Below are 19,339 nucleotides of genomic sequence, written 5' to 3' on the forward strand. Positions count from 1 at the left end.
CGCCTCCGGGCCTCCATTGGCTGTGGCTGTGGCGTCACCGTCCTAGGCCCCGCCCCATTCCCCGCCTCCCATCCGCTATTGGCGGCTGCAGCCGTATGGTCCCCAGACGGGCGGGTGGGTGTCGGCCTGGAGGCGGAGACGAGAGCGACATGGACAGGCAGTTCAGCCAATGAGCGTGCGCTGCTGCCCTAGCAACTGCGGCCGGCCAATGGCGGGGCGGGGCGGGGCTGCTCGCTGTCAGGCGGCAGGCGGCGGGCGGCGGTCGCGGGCGGCGGGTCCTCGGGGCCCCGGGTGCCCGGCCGCCCCTTTTGCGCGTCCGCGGGCCGGGCATGGGCGCCGGCGCGGCGGCGGCACGATGAGCGGCTTGGGCAGCCCGGTGCGCGCCTACGACTTCCTGCTCAAGTTCCTGCTGGTGGGCGACAGCGACGTGGGCAAGGGCGAGATCCTGGCGAGCCTGCAGGACGGCGCGGCCGAGTCCCCGTACGGCCACCCGGCGGGTGAGCGCAGGCCGGGCCGGGGAGGAGCGCGCGGCGGGCCGGGGAGGAAAGGGGCGCGGGCCCGGCTCGGGGGAGCAGGGCCGGTCGGGGGGCGCGCCGGGCTCCGGCTGGCCTGTCTCGGTCTGGGTCGGCCCGCGCTACGTGGGCGGCCCCGGCTGCGCCGCCGTTCCGCGCGTGGGGGACCAGGCGGCTCGTGGGGGCCCGGGCGGCTCGTGGGGGCCCGGGCGGGCGCACGCGGCGCGTCTCCATCCCCTCGCCGCGGTCTGCGCGCCAGGGGGAGTGGGCGGCTGGGCAGGGCGCCGGGGTCCTCCCACGCTGGGGTGACTGCGAGGCGGAGGAGAGAGTGGGGTGTGGAGAGGGGGCGGCGGGGCGGCTCCGGTGGCCCCGCAAGGAGGACAGAACACGCAGGGGTGCGGAGCGTGGGTCTGCTCGCAGCGGGTGGTGGCTCTGGGCGTGGGTCGGGTGGAAGGGAAGGGAGAGGAGACACAAGAGGACTAGTCCGGAGGCTTCTCCAGGGTTCTCGCCATGTCCAAGGGGTTCCTCGCCTCGGAGGACAGGCCCGGTAGGGCCGGAACCCAAGTGACCCTCGAGAGTGCGTCCTGGGGCGGAGGCAGGGAAGCACCGACCCGAGGTGCAGGAGAGTGGGTTCCAGATCAAGGGGAGGCCAGAGCGCCCAGAGCTCCGGGGCAGCGGGCAGTGGAGGTCCCTGTAGTTTGAGTTTTGAGAGCTGCAGCCCCTGAGAGGTGGTAGACCCTACGAGGGAAAGAAGGGCAGGAGGAGAGGAGAGGAAAGTGCGGTGGGCAGAAACCTGGGTCAGCAGGCTGGAAGAGACTCAGGTGGGTGTCCGGCACGCGTGCATACACACGAACACACACCCCTACACCTGTCTTTACCCACCACAGTCAGCTTTGATGGTGTAGATCCGAATGGCTGTGGAAGGACACCTGTGTCCTGTCGTCTCAGAGGCATGAACCGCCGTGCGGCTGTGAGTCTTGCCTCTTTGGCTCCTGGGCTTGGAGTCTGGTTCCTGGGGAGCAGAGGAGGGCAGCCCAGGAAGTGAAGTCTTGATGTCCAAGCCCGCCTAGGTGTGCTTCCTGCCCTGACCAGGCAGGGTAGAGCTGAGAAGACAGGGGAAGTGGGGAGGGAGTTGGGGAGAGTTTGAGATGATGGACATGAGCTGATGATGAGAACTGGGGCTCATCCTGAAACTGCAGTGTATATAAGTCACTTGGGGGCCTTGGGAAAATGCAGGTTCTGATTCTGATTCTAGAACTGTGTGGTCTAAGATGACGCCATTACCCACATAAATTTAAAGTAGTTAAAATGAAGTGAAATTAAAGGTTTGTATTAGCCACATTTCAAGTGCTCAACAGCCACGTGTGGCCAGTGACTGCAGTGCTGGACAGCGCAGCTCTGGAGTTGAAGCTCCAGGAGAGCAGGGCCTTTGTTCCTCCACAGCTGGGTTCTCAGGGCTCAGTGAATGGATGGGCCACAGCCGAGGGGCGGTCATCAAACACCCAACACATAAAGCAAGGTTTCTTTCTTTTTTTTTTTTTTAAGCATAGTGCTTTTAAGACTGTGCTGGAGGGAACAGGTTCTGGGACATTTTGAGTTCTTAGTAGGTGAGTGATGTGGGGCAAATAGGGGGAATGTGGACAAAAGGTTTGTGAAACTTCCTTGTGGTTGGTTCGAACCAAGGCTTGGGTATGCTTCTGTTGCATTTCTTTCATTTTGTTATATGCTGAACTGAGGCCTTTTAGAAACAACTAGTTAATGCTTTCTTCTAAAGTTTTTTCCTTGACACAGAGGGAGGATTTAGGCTAAAAAGACACTCTCCACAAAAGGTTTTGTTGTCAGTTTGGCTTGAGACACTGCAGAAGGGAACAGATATCATAGATGTGCCCCTTGTGGGTTTTTGATTTACTAAAATATTCTTCTAGGATTAAGAAAAGAGATTGTGAAAAACTGTAAGAAGTTGGAATCATTAATTATTATTGTTTTTTTTAAAAAGACGCATTTCACTTTGAAACAGTATCCGTGCTTCTGGCATTGAAAGATGAGGTCATTTTCAGCTTCACATTTCCATCCCCCTCCACCCACCACCTGAGTCTTGAGTTTGTGATATTTTTACATGGCCCAGGTTTATAACACTCACTTTTGTATTGTAGCTGCAATGCCCACAAGTGCTCAGTACTAATTCAACATTTAGGTGGACTCAGGGCTCACCACTGGTCCTTTTCCATTGCTGTATCTGAGTTCTTTATTTTGCTGTCTCCCTAATTAGCAAGATTTCATTTTCAGTCCTTTCTTCAAGAAGGGCATAAGTATTTCCTGAGCTTTTTTTGGGGGGGGGAGGGGGAAGATTAGCCCTGAGCTAACTACTGCCAATCCTCCTCTTTTTGCTGAGGAAGACTGGCCCTGAGCTAACATCCATGCCCAGCTTCCCCTACTTTATACTGGGACGCCTACCACAGCATGGCTTTTGCTAAGTGCACGGTGCCATGTCTGCACCCGGGATCCCGGCGAACCCCGGGCTGCCGAGAAGCGGAACGTGCGATCTTTGCTTCTGCACCGGCGGGCCTCCTGAGCGTTTTCACGTGTGAAAATGTCTGTTCATTGTCTTTATCTCTGAATCGTATCTTGGCTGGGTATAATAGTCTTGATATTTTCTATCCCTCAACACTTTGTAACTATCATTCCGCTACCCTCTTTGTTGTGGGGAAGCCTGAGGTCAGCTGATTTTTCCCCCGTTTGCGTGATTTCTCTTTTCTTCATGAATTTCTGAAGAATTCCTTCCTTTCGCCTCAGTTCGTTCGCTTAACCAGCCCTTGTCTGGAGTTGGATGCTTCGTTGAACTTCTGGTACACTGTGTACTCTTTGAATTTGCAGATCTTTGTTAATTTCAGGGAAATTTATGTCCTTAAGACATTTTCTGTTACAGTTGTTGGTGTTTCTGCTTCAGGGACACAAATTGTGTTAGTCTCCTATTGCTGCTGGGCAGATTGCCACAAATTTAGTACCGTAAAACAACACAAACGTATTACTTTACAATTCTGCGGGTCAGAAGTCAGTACGGTCTCACAGGCTAAAGTCAAGGTTGCTTTCCTTCCTGGAGGCGCTAGGGGTGCGTCTGTTTGCTTGCGTTTCCCACCTTCTGGCACTTGTCCCGTTCCTTGGCTCGTGGCCTCTTGCTCCATCTTCAAAGGCAGCCTGGCAGGTCAAGTCTGCATCTCACGCATCTCTCTGATACTGACTCTGCCTCCCTCTTCCACTTTCAGAACCCCTGTCATCACATTGGGCCCCTCTTGATAAGCCAGGATCTTCTGTGTATTTTAAGGTCACCTGATCGGCAAACTTAATTCCATGTGCAGCCTTAATTCCCCTTTGCCCTGTAATCTAACATATTCATGAATTCTGGGGATTAGGACGTGGATATCTTTGATGGGCCATTATTCAGCCTACCAGGCTGATTATCCTTATGTCAGACTCTTTTTATCTGTCTTTGATATCCATTCCCTTCTCTCTAATTGCTTTGATCTTTTTGTCTTTCTCTTCTGAATTTCTTTGGTTATCTCAAGGCTTTCCTATTTGTTGGTAATTTTTATTTTAGTAAACTATTTCTAACTTATTTGTTAAATCAGTAATGATTTTTTTGGTCTCCAATCTTTTCCTTACTCTTATAATTTTTCTTTTCTTCAATTTTTAAAAATTTATTTTTAAATTTCTTTTAAAAATGCATTTCATTAAAGAAACAGTCTTTTAACTCTCATTTTGCCAACTTCATGTTGTTTTTGTTTTTGTTTTTTGAGGAAGATTACCCCTGAGCTAACATCTGCCGCCAATCCTCCTCTTTTTGCTGAGGAAGAGTGGCCCTGAGCTAACATCGGTGCCCATCTTCCTCTGCTTTATATGTGGGACACCTATTACAGCATGACTTGCCCGGTGGTGCCATGTCCACACTGGGATCTGAACCGGCAAACCCGGGCCACCAAAGCAGAACGTGCACATTTAACCACTGTACCATCGGGCCAGCACCGACCAACTTCATGTTTTTATTAAGCTGTTCTCTTGCCTGAAGTAAGTGGAGTGAATTTCCTTCTGTTCGTTGTTTCCTTTTAGGTTGTGTTCATTGTCTCTTTTTCCTTCCTTTTTAAACTTTTTATTGAAGTATGATGTACATATAGAAAAGTGTAGATATTACAGTTGCATAGCTTCATGGATCTTCATAAACCTAACACACCCATGTAGCCAGCACCCAGATTAAGAAACAGAGCACTGACAGCCCCCTGGGGCCTCCCCCCGTCACTACATAGCCCCTTGGTGTAACTGCTGTCCTGACTTGTGACAGCACGGGTGAGTTTTGCCTTATTTATTCTGTGTAAAAGTGGAATCACACAGTCAGAGCTCTTCTGTGGCTGCTTCTCTTGCTCTCATCGTGTGTGAGATTCTCCTGTGTCGTGTGGCTGTGGGCTGTTTATTCTCGAGGTGTATAACATCCCTGTGTGAATATACCATGATTTATTTATCCATCCTGCTGGGGATGGGCATTTCAATGGTTTCCCATTTGTGACTATTATGATTAGTTCTGTTGTGAACATTCCTACCACATGTCTTTGGTATACGTAAGATGTGTTTTTGTTGGAATATGCCAAAACCTGTAATGGCTGAGCATTAGATATGCACATGTTTAACTTCAGTGGATACTCCAGAAATATTTTCCAACATACACTCTCACCAGCAAAGGACAGAGTTCTGGCTGCTCGTATCCTCACCAACACTTGCACTTGCTCTCTTTTGCACTACTGCCATCCTGGAAAGCGTGTAGTTGAATTCTCGTTTCTCTGATGACTAATGAGATGGCACATCTTTTTGTATGTTTATTTGGATTTCATCTTCTGTAAAGTGTCCAAGTCTTTTGTCCATTTCTTCTATTAGGTTGAATTTTTTTATTGATTCTGGCTCTGAGTCCTTTGTCACAAACATGTGTTGTGAAGACGCTCTCTCATCGTGTTGCCTTTCACTCTTTTGATAGTTTTTTTGAAAGAACAGAGGCCCTTAATTTTAACGTAATCCAGATTATGAATGTTTGATGGCTAGGATGTTGGGTCCTTTTTCTCAAATCTTCGCCTGCTCCGAGATGATGAAGATATTCTCCTCTCAAAGCTCTACTGTTCTACCTTTGATGTTGGTGGCTGCTTTCCAGCTGGAATGAAGTATGAAGTAGGGGTCAAGACACATGTTTTTCCAGTTGGATATCCATTTGGAGAGACCCCCTTCCCTGCATTGCCCTGTGGCCTTTGTCACAGTCCGGGGGCCACAAAACCTCCATCTGGATCTGCGCCGTCATCTCCCCGTGTGCGACCATGGGCGAGGCTTCCTCTCCTGCTGGTGGGTCTGCCCTGCACTGCACGCTGTGAGGCGGCATCTTCCCTGCATCTTGCTTAGGCCGAGGCAGCTCCTCCTGGACATGTTCTTTGTCTGAGACGGTCTGGTGAGGCCTGGCTTCTCCATCCTGAACCTACAGTTGGAGGACGGGGGCCTTGGATTCCAGACCCTGTGCTGCAACCTGAGCATGTGGGCAGGAGCAGGAGAGTGCGTGTGGGGCTGTGCGGACCCCTTGCTGAGGGGCCCACTGCCCGGAGGCTGTCCTCTATCCCCATGGGTGACGCCTCCCACTTCTGGTCCTTGGGTCCCTGCTGGCCCTGAGCCTCACTTCCGTGTGGTGGCTTAGTGCTGGTTCAGCCTCCTCCCCCCCGGAAGTCCTGCTCTTCCCAGGCCGACATGGACAGAAGAAGCCTCGACAGCCTGGCTCTCGGAGAGGAGGCGAGGTCAGGGCCGCAACCACTCTGCCTCTCTGCTCATCGAGTGTCCCTCCCTCGGCACTGGCTGGCCGTGCTCCCGGCACCAGGTCACCGATCTTTGCTTCTCTGATTGCTGCGTTCCCACATTTTGCTCCATTCATTAGCCATGGGAGAGGGAGGTGGATCAAACTGACACTAAATGCTACAATTGCTTGCCTCCCAATCTTTTTCCAGCATGAGGCTCACTATTTTCTCTGACTGCTTTCTCCTGGCTGTTTCTCCAGCTTCCTTTGCCCTGCAGGAAAATCCCATATTCCTTTCTCTGTTTATTTTTGCTAAGAGCTAATAATAATAACTTCCACTTTTTGATAGTGCAGAAGGATCATCTTGTGAGATAGGTTATATTATTGGGCCCAGAGAGGGTGAATAGCTCCCTGAAGATCACATAGCATGTGTGAGAGCTGCAGTGTGGACGGGTGGCAGGCTCTGGGCTGTGCTCCTGGTCACCACCCTCTGTAGCCCCTCTGGTTCAGAAAAGGCTCCGAGAAGTGGCTTTTCTTCCCCATGAGGAGCGTCAACATTTCTTTCCTTAAAGTGGCCCCTTCTCGAGGGTTTTCTCCTTTTGAGTGGGCTCTGAAGAACGTTCCACCGGGAGGTGTGTGAGCTCTCCTACTGCCTTCCACAAGGCAGCAGACGGCGTGGATTTGCTGATTTAACAGCTACTCTACCAGTTTCCCTTGGCAACCACTTTAAGATTTAAAACAGGACTTACAAAGTCATCGCTCTCAATTTTGAACTGAGAGTTGAATGGTGTTTATCCCACTTCCTTACGGTGTCACTCTTTAAGGTGGGGATGGCCTTCTACCTCTTTACCTCCCATGGTACCACTTCCGAGGACACAGTAAATGTCTCTAAAGCATTGGGTTTTTAAAATTATGTCATAAAAGCTTCCATGTATTTGAAAATAATAAAACTGCAGATCAGCTTTTCTCTTTAAAAGCCCTTAATTCAGCCCCGTGTCCTGTGGGGTCTCCTGCCTGCAGTGGCGACTGCCCCTTTAGTCTGACCTTTAACCTCTGCAGCTGCCAACTCAGGGCGAACCTGATTTGGGATGACAGGCAGGGAGGGGCTCAGAACTGGCAGCTGAGTTTCTGCCCAGGTCAGCTCCTGGGACTGGAGGCCCACCCACCGCCCCCTGTGTCCTCCGTCACTGGCACCAGGCACCGCAGTGGCTGCAGAGCTGGGCTGGCACAGCCTCGAGGTTCTGCCTTGGTCCTGCCTGCCCGGCCCAGGAGCACAGGTTAACTGTGCCGGCTGTTTGGGGTGAAGAGAGGCAGCAAGGTGCGTCGGGAGTGGCTGACACATCACTCAGTGTTTATGGGCTCACTTGCCATTGAGAGGTTTCTTTGAACCTTTGTTTGAAACTTTCTTCCCAGGCTTCTACAGCTTAACTGGCTGCAAAGAACAAATTGTATATAAGCAAAAACTGAGGGGAGCTGCAGTGCCCGAGGAACTTGGGCCTAACGGTATCAGAGATGTAGGTTTTATCAGCTCCACGAACAAAACATTTAAAAGCTGGTCATGATAGGAGATAGCAGCCCCCAGTCCTGGCTTCAGGGTTCACATTCTTCAGAAGTGAGCTCCATTCAGCTTGCCGCCTTGGAGGCCTCCACTAGAAATTCTCCACGAGACCTGGACCTCTTCCTCCTCCTCTCCAGGAGCAAGGGTGCTCGTCCACCCTCTTGTTGCTGGGGAGCACCAGTGTCTCCTGAAGCTGGTCCCACTGTCTGCACCACGCTGGCTTAAGATGCTGTCAGCATTTTGGTCAGCTGCTCGGCCGCTGCATGGTCAGAGCATCACTGCCCAAGAACCTCACTTTGGGGTTCTTTATTTTTTGCAGGGAAAGATTCGCCCTGAACTAACATCTGTTGTCAATCTTCCTCTTTTTTCTCCCTTCCTCCCCATAGCCCCAGTGCATGGTTGTATAGCCTAGTTGTTAAGTCCTTCTAATTCTTCTGTGTGAGCTGCCACTACAGCATGGCTACTGACAGACGGGTGGTGTGGTTCCACAACCAGGACCAAACCGGGGCCACCAAAGCAGTGAGCACTGAACTTTAACCAGTAGGCCATCAGGGCTGGCTCCCTTTGGGGTTCTTAAGGTGTATCACTGCCCCTTGTAGACAGAGCCACCTCCTCAGTTCCAGAGATGCTGCTTGCCCTAACTTCTGTAAGGAACTGAAGTTTTTATCATCTGCTATGCCGTTCCCTGAACCACCTTCCTCTCGCTGCCCATTCCTTTCCCACCAGCACACACTCGTGCCTGCAGTTTCGCACGTGTCTCCTGGCTCATGAGTGCTTCTTCCATCTTGTTGGAGTGAGCACAGGGCTGCTGGGGGACTGGGGTTGGCTCTCAGGGTTCTTGGGGAGAGCAGCTGAGATTAGGTGTACCCACACTAGAGTTTGAGAGATTTTTCAGTTACAGATTTTTGTAGAGAAAACAATGCTATCCTTTCAAATACATTACACAATCATATGTATATATCTTATGTTTGCATATATTTTACACATATAATATATACACATATATAATTCATACGTGTATATATGTAAATACATATACACATATATAAGTTCTTTTCTTGAAGATAAGCCCTGAGCTAACTACTGCCAATCCTCCTCTTTTTGCTGAGGAAGACTGGCCCTGAGCTAACATCCATGCCCATTTTCCTCTACGTGGAATGCCTACCACAGCATGGCTTTTTTGCCAAGCGGTGCCATGTCTGCACCCGGGATCTGAACTGGCGAACCCCGGGCCGCCGAGAAGCAAAACGTGCGAACTTAACCGCTGTGCCACCGGGCCGGCCCCAATTCTTTTATTTTTATTCCTCTTTGATTGAAGGCAAGAACTCTGATGAGGTTTATCAGTGAAGAAACAGGTTATCTCATTTGTTTAGTTCTGTTAATACGCAGAGAAAGTCATTAAACATGAAGCTACTTGTGCAGTCCTTTAGATGGTGCTGTTTTTTTCACACACGCTTTGCCTCTCATGAACTTTATCATCATAATCAATCACATTGCTGAAAACTTAGCCTGGTGGTTTGTTTTTTCTTAAGTGGATTTGGCATTCCAGGTCTTAACCTCTTTTTAACATAATGTGAAGTTTAGAATTCAGTATCCAGGCCCCTGCAGTGTTCAGGCAGGCCAGACGTGGGTCCTTTGTTCATGGGGAACTTACAGCGTGATCTGTGCTCTGAGACTCCGCCGGGTAGAGAGGGGGAGACGGAGGTTCCTGGAACCACGAGATGGGAGACGTGCAGGGGCCCAGAGTCTCGAAGGCACCTGCTCTGTGCTATTAGTGCAATGCCGGCAGGACAGGGTGGGCTGGGGGGCGGGGTTGCTGCCCAGCTGCCCATCAGGGCAGGTCCCACCGCCGGCAGAACCACGCAGGCCATCACAGCTGATGCTGGGGTTTCCTCACTAAAACGGAACCTCAGGCTGTTTTTTGGTTTGTGCGGGTTGTGTATTCCAACCTCTTGCAGCTAGTAATTAATAGATTACCCTCTCCCAAACGTAACTCAGCCCATGAATTTGAATCATGTTATGACTTGCGACAGGATTGGCATTTTGTTTGATCAAAAGTAAAAGCAAAAACAAGTTTACAGAGGTGGAATCATAAATATACATACTAAACTCTAGTTAACCCTAATACGTAAGCCTAAAAGTTATCATCTTAATAGGAGAAATAAATTGATAAGTGTGAAGAATATTAAGAAATTCTCTCGGGAAGTAAAATCTGTTTCTTCTGTTTCAAGTGACGGGCACATTCCAGAAGACAGGCCCCTGTGGCACAGGTGTGGGTGTGGGTGGTGTCGCGCTGGTTTGACATCTGAGGGAGGCAGAAGCCACATTGTCAGCCCTGAGGCTCGGTCCTGTGCCGGCTGGGAGCCCACCCTCGACCCCTGAGCGTCCCTCTCTCTGAGCGTTGGACAGGGGCAGGGAGTGGGGGTGGCTGGGTTGGGGTGTTGAAATGTCTGCGGGATGGTGTGTTCACTTCCTAGGACACTTCCTGCGGCAAACTGCCATAAGCTTGGGCTTAAGACAGCAGACGTTTATCCTCTCGCCGTCTGGAGGCGTGAGTCTGAGGTCAAGGTCGGCAGGGCTGCGCTCCCTCCAAGACTGCAGGGGAGGCTCCTCCCTTGAATCTCCAGGCTTCTGGTGGTTGCCCTTTTGGGCCATTTGAACAAGGGCAGGAGTTGACCTTGAAGCTCTGTCCCCTGAGTGGCAGGCAGCCCCCCACCCCCCCCCACCTTCCCCAGCAGGTGACAGTTAGTGGAGGGTGGGGGCTCCTGGGAGGTGGTCCCTTGCCATCCTGCAAGCCCTTCCCTCGACGCTGTCTTGGGGCATCCCATTCAGCCCAGAGGATGAGCCCCTGGGTGTGGGGGACCTGGGAGAGACGCAGGTGCTGGTGTGGGGTCTGGGGCCACTGAGGCCTCCGTGAGAGTGTCACCTCAGCCCTGAGAGCTCGGGGCCAGCTGGTCATGACGTTCCATGGCCAAGCTGAGCCCATGCCGTGGCGGTGGCATCAGGCCTGGTCCAGCTGAGGAGGAGCTGCCCTCTTCTCTTAGACTCAGGGCATGTGGTCACACAGGTGTCCGGCCCTCTGACCGGCCTCCCGTGGGCCATGAGGGGCTGGCCCAGCGTGAGCCAAGGACGCAGCTCTGGGCTCTGGCTGCTCTGCCCCCCACGGAGCCTCCTGGCCCCCCAGACCCCTTCTCAGAGAGGGGGCCCCTCCTCTGCCTTCCATGGACTGGGGCCCTGGCGGGCCACTGCGTTGGAGTCCCCACCCTCCAGGACATCTGCCGCTTCTGTGGGCTCTTCAGGGAGCCAGCTCCCTAGTGTTTTCCAGTTGTCCTTCGATGATGACAGCTCTGCAGAGGCTGCCCTCATGCAGCGCGTCGGGGGCCTGCATGTGTCCTGAGCCTTCCCAGCCGTCCCTGCTTGCTCCCCCTCTGCCTGCAGTGACATACAGGTGACCAGGTGGTGCTGCCAGCAGGCGTCCAGCCTCTTGCCCTCTCTGACACTTAGTGTCCTGAGAGCACGGTTATTTGAGACAAAATAAGGTCCCTGGCATCTTTCCGGCTAATGCAGAAGGTGGCTCCCGAAGCTCAGGGCAGCTCCTCCTAAACTCTGCAGCACAGACAGGGACCGGTGGGCCGTCTGGTTTTGGACAGTCGCTCAGCCGGGCGTGATCACAGTGACCAGAGCCTCTGTATGTGCTCCAGTGAGGTCCTTTCCCCGCACATGCCACGTGGTCTCAGCTTCTGCTGCCCCAGGAGAGATGAAAGGAGAGTGAATCCACAAGGGCTCGGGCTCCTAAAGACAGGAGCCACCTCAGCAGTTGGTATATTTAGCACAGGAAAGCTGCTAACTGAAACTTGGCTTCCCTAATGAGCTCTCCCGGCAGACTGACCACCAAGTGCGCGGAGCTTCCCCAGTAGGAGGCGGTGGAGGGCTGGAGCTGCAGCGCCCCACGGGGCAGGCGGGCAGCCCCTGGCTGGAGCGGCCTTGCAGACTGGCTCTTGACTATGCAGACACGGTGCTGATAGCATCAAAAACCATGCACTTTAAGATAAAAGCTGCCACCCTTGTTTTTTTTATGGAGGATGGCAATGCTATCCCAGCAGTCTTGCCCACATGGTGACAAAGTCAGGTGGGAGGGAGTTGAGGAGGATGCTGGCAGGAAGCCCCTCCTGGCCTGACATGGCCATGCCCTGTTGTGTCCTGAGGTCAGGTTCCAGCGGTGCCACAAGTTAAGGGTGACCCCAAGACCCAGCGGGGCAGCCCCGTGATTTGAAGGTGACCTGGATGCTCTGAAGTGTTGGGAGTCTGGAAGGAGGGAGCCCTTGTCTGGCCACACCTGAATGATGGTTAGGAGAGGTTCTCAGTTACTCCCCAGTTTCACTCATGGTGGGTGATGTGCAGAGGTGGCGGGTCCCACCCATATCTGGTTGGTAGGGCTTGTCCTCACTCTGGGAATCACAGTGTTCCTGGACATAGCGGCTCAGCGCAAAACGCTGGCCACTCAGGGCCAAGTCGGTGTGACAGTGGTCCTCTCCCTGCCAGGGAGGACCTGGGAGAGTTCAGCCCCCAGAGTAGGGAGTGAGCAGTTCAGGGCAGCTAAGAGTGGGGAGCTATGTGGAGGAGCTGGACAGCCAGGCACGAGGAAACAGAGGCACCTGGAACGTGCCCCATCTGGGGGCACCTGGGTCCCACCACTTTGCTCTTTCAAAGAGAAAACCCAGGAAGGAGGAACCTGCAGAGAACAGACCCTCGTTTTCACAAAGGAGATGGGGCGGATTCTGCAGGGAGAGAATTGGCGCTAATTTCAGTAACTACTCTCACATGATGAGAATCCCACTTCAAAGCCCTATCTGAAACAGGACTCACCTTTAGAACCACTTAGAAACGCAAGGGAGCCCCCGGAAGAGCTGGGCTTGGCTGCAGGTGAAGCTTGGCACCTGTCCCAAGCCCCATGGTCTCCCTGCTTCTCCTGTCCTGAGCCCCTTTATCCAGCCCTCCCCACCCCCTCATTCTGCAAGGCACCCTAACATCTTCCAACAAAGTGCCCTTCTGATCTGAAAAGCCAGGGAAGGACATATGTATAGACATTTTGGTGTGTGGTGAAATTCACATAATAGAAGATTAACCATTTTAAATTGAACAATTCAGTGGCATTTAGTAAATCCACAATCTTGTGCAACCATCACCACCACTTTCTAGTTGCAGATTATTTTCCTCACCCCACAAAAGGAAACCCCATACCCCATTCCCTTCCCTCTCCCCTCTGCCCCTGACAACCAGTCTGCTTTCTGATATTTTAATTCCACATAAGACACATTTCTCAAAAGTCAGGTACTCAAAGATGAATATATTTGTAAATGATAGTTGACCAATATTTACACCATAAGAGAATCCTCTTCTGTGGCAGCACGCACTTATGTCTGCTCACTCACGAAAATAGAACTAAGCAGGTGGTGGATGAATTGAAATAGATTACTAAATTATTTATTCATCGTGCGGAGCTAAAAGTCGTGAACCACTTGGCATTTGACGGTTCCGTTTTTTTTTAGGAAGGCTAAAATTGTATCTCTTCTTGTCTCTGTTATTCTGACTCACTCAGTGAGCATTCCAGTAGGCTTTCTTCTAGAAGCTTTTGTGTATTTTTATTTTATTTTGATGGACAGAGTTCCTGCTGAATTAGTTAAGTGCAGCGAATGTGAATTATACCTTTTGATCCTAATGCTGACACTACTAATGTCAAAAATGTTAGGTTCTCATGAACCCAAATGCAAGGTGATACGTAACACAGTCAGAAGGGCAAACGCAATGAGAAAAGAACAAACATGTAAATGGGAGAAAACATTGCGGAGAATAAAGGAGAATGGTTAAGTAAATAAGTTTATTAAAAAAGAGGTTCTTCTCACGTGTGACTTTGAGCCCGGCCATGAAGGGATGTGGTTTCTGGATTTCTCGGTGGCAGGCGCAGCTGTGTTAGAGGGTTTATCTTCTAAGCCCTGGAAGGACCCAGAGGTTTGGGGAAGCATGGAGCTTGTGCTGAGCTGAGGCCACTGCTGGCAGTGGGCACACAGACTTCAGGTCGTCGTGGCAAGTGTGTTATACCCAGCAATACAGTCCCCACTCATGGTAGGGGAAACTGAGGCACGGAGAGTGAGGAAGTCACTGGTCATCAGACTGGGATTTGGTCCTCAGCATCACAGAGCTTCTCCCTGTAGGGCCTTTGCAGTCCTACGCCAGGGCCCTGTGGAGACCCGGTGGGTTTAGTCCATCTCCATCCCCGAGACTCCCACCTGGCCAGAACGACCTACATGTCACATGGGGCAGTGTTTTTTCAAGCTTTATCCCCCATTCCGCCTCCCCTGTCCTGTCCCCAAATCTCGGTTACAGGGATAAAAGATGGTGCTATCTATGGGAGTGGGTCACACAGTTGAACAGATGGAGGAGGAAGGTCGCAAGTCACTGCTCTAAAGGAGGTGCTGAGGGGCTGGCCCGGTGGCATAGTGGTTAAGTTCTTGTGTTCATCTTTGGTGGCCCAGGGTTCACAGATTCAGATCCTGGGTGTGGACCCATGCACTGCTCATCAAACCATGCTGTGGTGGCATCCCACATACAAAATAGAGGAAGATTGGAAGGGATGTTAGCTCAGGGACAATCTTCCTCACTAAAAAAAAAAAAAAGAAGAAGAAGAAGAAGAAGTTAAATAATAAAGGAAGTGGTGATGGAGACCACACCGGCCTGAGCTGTTCCAAAGCAAATCAGATCTGGGAGAGCACTTCCTGGTCCCAGGAGTCAGGGGAGGTCCACCAAGAAACAGGTTATTCAGCAGTGTTCTAGCGGGAGCTTCCACCTGAAGAAGTCATGGAGTTCAGTTTTGGTCATCATGGTTAATAATTAAATCAGCACTGTCGAGTTGGATTTTCTTTTAAGTACTTGTTACTGTTAGTGAAATTCTGGGATGTGGAAGTCATGGTACTTTGCTTGGGAAGATGTGAAAGTGCATCTTTTGTAGCTTTTCCCAGGATTTAGGTGTCAGACCTTCTCTGTCTCTCCCTCCAGTCACCATGCTTCATGGGTTTTCCATCAGACAGGACATTTTTGGTGCAAACAAAAAAAGTCAATCCAAGCATGTTAAGCAGAGCAGCACTTATGGTCTCACGTCACTGATGAGTTGAGCAGGTGTCGTTTCAGAGATGGCCGGATCCCGGGGCCTGAACCATTCAGGGTTCTCTCTCTATTGCTCTTTCTCCCCACACCTGCTCCCTGCACACGCCCCTTCTCTGCTGCCTTCTGTGTAGGTTAATTCCCAGATGTGTTCTTTTCTGCCTGGTGAGGAAGCTGGCCACCAGCAACTCCAAATTATATGATCATTGCAAGTTCTGATGCCAAAGTGGAGAAAGCAATAAAGAGACCTTCCCTCCCACCTAGTTAGCCAGTCACTCTCCAGTATTTTCAGGTCATTGGTTTTATATTTTTTTCATTGTTGAGAGTTACTATCTGCAGGCAGACAATAGGAGCTGTGCAGACATGACCGGAAGCAGAACCTCAAAAGGGAGCAATCCAAAAATAATAAAGATCTTGGAAATTAGAAACATGATGGCAGAAGTAAAAATCTCAAAGAAAGGATGAAAGATTACATTGAGACCATTTTCCAGAATGTTGAGAAAAAGAGAGAGATGCAAAATAAGAGAAGATAAGAAAATTAGAGAATAGCTTCAGGAGGCCCAACGTCTTATTAATAACACCCCAGAAAGAGGAAGCATGTAAATAATTCAAGAAAGATTCCCTGAATTGAAAGATTTGCATCTCCAGGGTTGAAAGAGCCTATCGTATGGTCAGCGCAACAGTGAAGATGCCCCATAACAGGGCATGAAATTGCAGAGTGCCAGGGGCTGGAGAAGACCCTCCAGCCTTACAAGAAGAAAGACCAGATGGCATTCCAAGGGTAAGAATCAGTTTGAGACTGCTGGGAAGATGAGGGTGTAGGCGGACTCTAAACTCCCCTCCTCCCACGGACACAAGGTTACAACTACTCTTGGAACAGTGACCCTGAGGGGGAACTGGAAACTGGATAAAAAGAACCCCCACAACAAGAAACAACACTGAGTGAGGTGGAAGAGGCAGAACTACCTTTCTGGAGAGGAAAAAGCCACATTCTAGCCACAGCGCTTCATGGCCGGGAGCAGTGTTAAGGTACGAAGTGTTCCCTGGAGGAGCGGGGGATCTGAGCGGGAGAGCTTTGCCACTATAAGCAGCTTTTGAATTCAGCACAATAGAGATGAGTGTCAGAATATCTGGCTTTGCTGGCTACTAACAACAATGGAGAATGCCCCCGGGAAAGCTGTTGGACATAAGAGAAAGAAAAGCCTGCTCTTAAAGGGCCCACATACAAATTCACCCATTCTGGAAAGCAACACAAAATCACCAGAAAGAAAGGTGCACAGTCCTTTGGTGAAAGAGAGGCTCTTGATAGGCTCTGGTGCATCTTGGTGAAAGGTGAGACCTCCCCAGGCTGGGACCACCTCCCCAGGGACTGAGACATTGGTGGCAGCCATTAATGTGACCTAGTGCAGGTGTGCTGACACAGATGCTGGCAGATGCCATTGGAGTTCTTCCCCTGGCCTGTTAGCACAGGGGTCTGCCCCACCACTAGAGCACTGATTTAATCAAGCTCTGCCAGGGCACGCAGCCCACCCTAGGGACTGGCCCCACCTAACAAGCCCTCAGGCAACTTGTGAACCTGCACTGGTGGAGTGTGGGGCCTGTGCAGTGGGATGAGTGGGTGTGCCTCTGTGGGGCAGGGCAAGCACGAGGGCTGGGCCTGCGTTGGTGGAGTGTGTGGGGCCTGTGCAGTGGGATGAGTGGGTCTGCCTCTGTGGGGCAGGGCAAGCACGAGGGCTGGGCCTGCGTTGGTGGAGTGTGTGTGGCCTCTGCAGCAGGGCGAGTGAGTCGGCTTCAGTGGGTCAGGGTGTGTGCACGGAGCAGGACTGTGTGGACAGGGTGTGTGGGCCTGCAGGCTGTGGGGCTTGTCAGCTGCAGCAGACTTGTGCTTCTCAAACAGCCATATAGGGGATCAGCCCCACCTTCCAAAACCTGAAACAATTGTGTGCTCCTGTGCCTGGGGCCAGCCCCACCCAGCTGCACTCCTGAGAAAGCTGACAACAACCTTGCAGGCCAGAGGCCTAGAACAATTGTGAGCCACTGAGCCTAGCAACCAGCCATGCTGGGGGCCTATTCACTTAACAGCAAAACTGCAGCAGGAATGTGCTATTAGACCTTGCAGCCAACTGTTCTGGGGCTCCCCCTGCCTAATAACATTGACTGAAGGGACTGTACAACTGCAGTAGCTGAGACTTATGACCAGCCAGCCAGGGGGACAGCCTAGCCTCCACATGCACCTGCAGTAAGAGCAACCCTGCCATGACAGAAGGACACACGTAGCCCACACAGGGGACATCCTGGAACATTTGGAATTGATGATGACAGGAAAGCACACTGCTGGGCCTCGTAAGGCATCTGTTACATAAGACCACCTCTCCAAGATTGGCAGACGCAGCTGATCTACCTAATACATAGATATAAGCACAGAGAAAGAGATAAAGTGAGGAGACAAAGGAATATGTTCCAAATAAGGGAATAGGACAAATTCTCAGAAAAAGAACTTAACATAACAGAGATAAACAATCTACCTGATAAAGAGTACAAACTAATAGTCATGCTCACTGATCTTGGGAGAAGAATAGATGAACACAGAACTTCAACAAAGAATTGGAAAATATAAAACAGAACCAATCAGAACTGAAGAATACAATACTGGAAATGAAAAATTCACTGGAGGGACTCAATAGCAGAGTAGATGACACAGAAGAACTGATCAGCAAGCTGGATGAAAGACTAGAGGAAATCTCCCAAGCTGAATAGAAAAAAGAAAGGAGAATTAAAAAGGATGAGGATAGTCTAAGGGACCTCTGGGACAACATAGAGCACACTAACATTCATATTACAGGTGTCCAGAAGGAGAAGAGAGAGACAAAGGGGCAGAGAATCTATTTGAAGAAATAATAGCTGAAAACTTTCCTAACCTAAGGAAGGAAACAGACATCCAGATACAGGAAGCACAGAAAGCACCAAACAAGATAAACCCAAAGAGGCCCACACCAAGACACATTATAATTAAAATGTCAAGAATTAAAGATAAAGCCAGCCCTGATGGCCTAGTGGTTAAAGGTCAGCACGCTCCGCTCTGACAGCCTGGGTTCGTTTCCCAGGCACAGACCTCCACCACTCGTCTGTCAGGAGCCATGCTGTGGCAGCAGCTCACTTAGAAGAACCAGAAGAACTCACAACCATACAGAACTATGTACTGGAGCTTTGGTTGTGGTGGTGGGGGGAGAAAAAAGGAGGAAGAGTCACAATGGATTTTAGCTTAGGGTGAATCTTCCCCTGCAACAACAATAAAAAAAGAAAGACAGAGAATCCTAAAAGCCACATGAGAAGGGAAACAAGTTACATACAAAGGAAACCCCATAAAGCTATTAGCTGACTTCTCAGCACAAACCTTACAGGCTAGAAGAGAATGGCACAATATACTCAACGTACTGAAAGGGAAAAAACCTACAGCCAAGAATATTCTACCTGGCAAGATTATCATTCAGAATGGAAGGAGAGATAAAGAGTTTCCCAGACAAGCAGAACCTAAAGTTGTTTGTCACCAATAAACCAGCCTTACAAGAAACATTAAAGGGACTCATTTAAGTGGAAAAGAAAAAGACCACAAATAGGAATAAGAAAATTATCAAAAATATAAAATAAAATCACAAATATACAGTGAAGGTAGCAGATCAACCACCTCTGAAGCTAATATGAAGGTCGAAAGACAAGAACACTAAAATTATCTATTTACATGATAAGAGGTTAATGGGTACACACACACACACACACAAGAAGTTAAATATGATTGCAAAAACATAAAATGTGGGAGGAGCTGAGTAAAAGAGGAGCACTTTTAGCAAGAGATGAAACTTAAGAGACCATCAACTCAATATAGATTGCTATATATGTTGGTTGTTATATATGAACCTCATGGTAATCATGAACCAGAAACCTACAATAAATACACAAAAAATTAAGAGAGAGGAACCCAAACGTAATACTAAAGAAAGCTATCAAACCACAAAGGAAAGGGGAAAGAGAAGAAGAAAGGAACAGAGAAAACTACTAGAACAGCTAGAAAAAAAGAAACAAAATGGCAATAAGTACATACTTATCAATAGCTACTTTATCTTTTTTTTTTTTTTTGGAGGAAGATTAACCCTGAGCTAACATCGGCCGTCAATCTTCCTCTTATTGCTGAGGAAGACTGGCCCAGAGCTAACATCCGTGCCCATCTTCCTCTACTTTAAACGTGGGACGCCTGCCACAGTATGGCTTGCCAAGCAGTGCGTAAGTCCACACGGGAGATCCAAA

At 50.3% G+C, this 19,339-nt stretch overlaps 1 protein-coding gene across 1 annotated transcript in view; it reads left to right on the forward strand.

The window, feature by feature from the left end:
• The first annotated feature begins 223 nt into the window (after positions 1-223).
• The window catches only part of RAB40B (RAB40B, member RAS oncogene family), a 39,194-nt gene continuing 20,078 nt past the window's right edge, over positions 224-19,339 (forward strand). The window contains exon 1 of the mRNA XM_023651700.2: positions 224-497. Coding sequence (XP_023507468.1) covers positions 356-497 — 142 coding nt within the window. The 5' untranslated portion in view covers positions 224-355. The remainder of the gene's footprint in view (positions 498-19,339) is intronic.

This window comes from Equus caballus, chromosome 11 (assembly GCF_041296265.1).
Source record: "Equus caballus isolate H_3958 breed thoroughbred chromosome 11, TB-T2T, whole genome shotgun sequence".
Taxonomy (NCBI): Eukaryota; Metazoa; Chordata; class Mammalia; order Perissodactyla; family Equidae; genus Equus; species Equus caballus.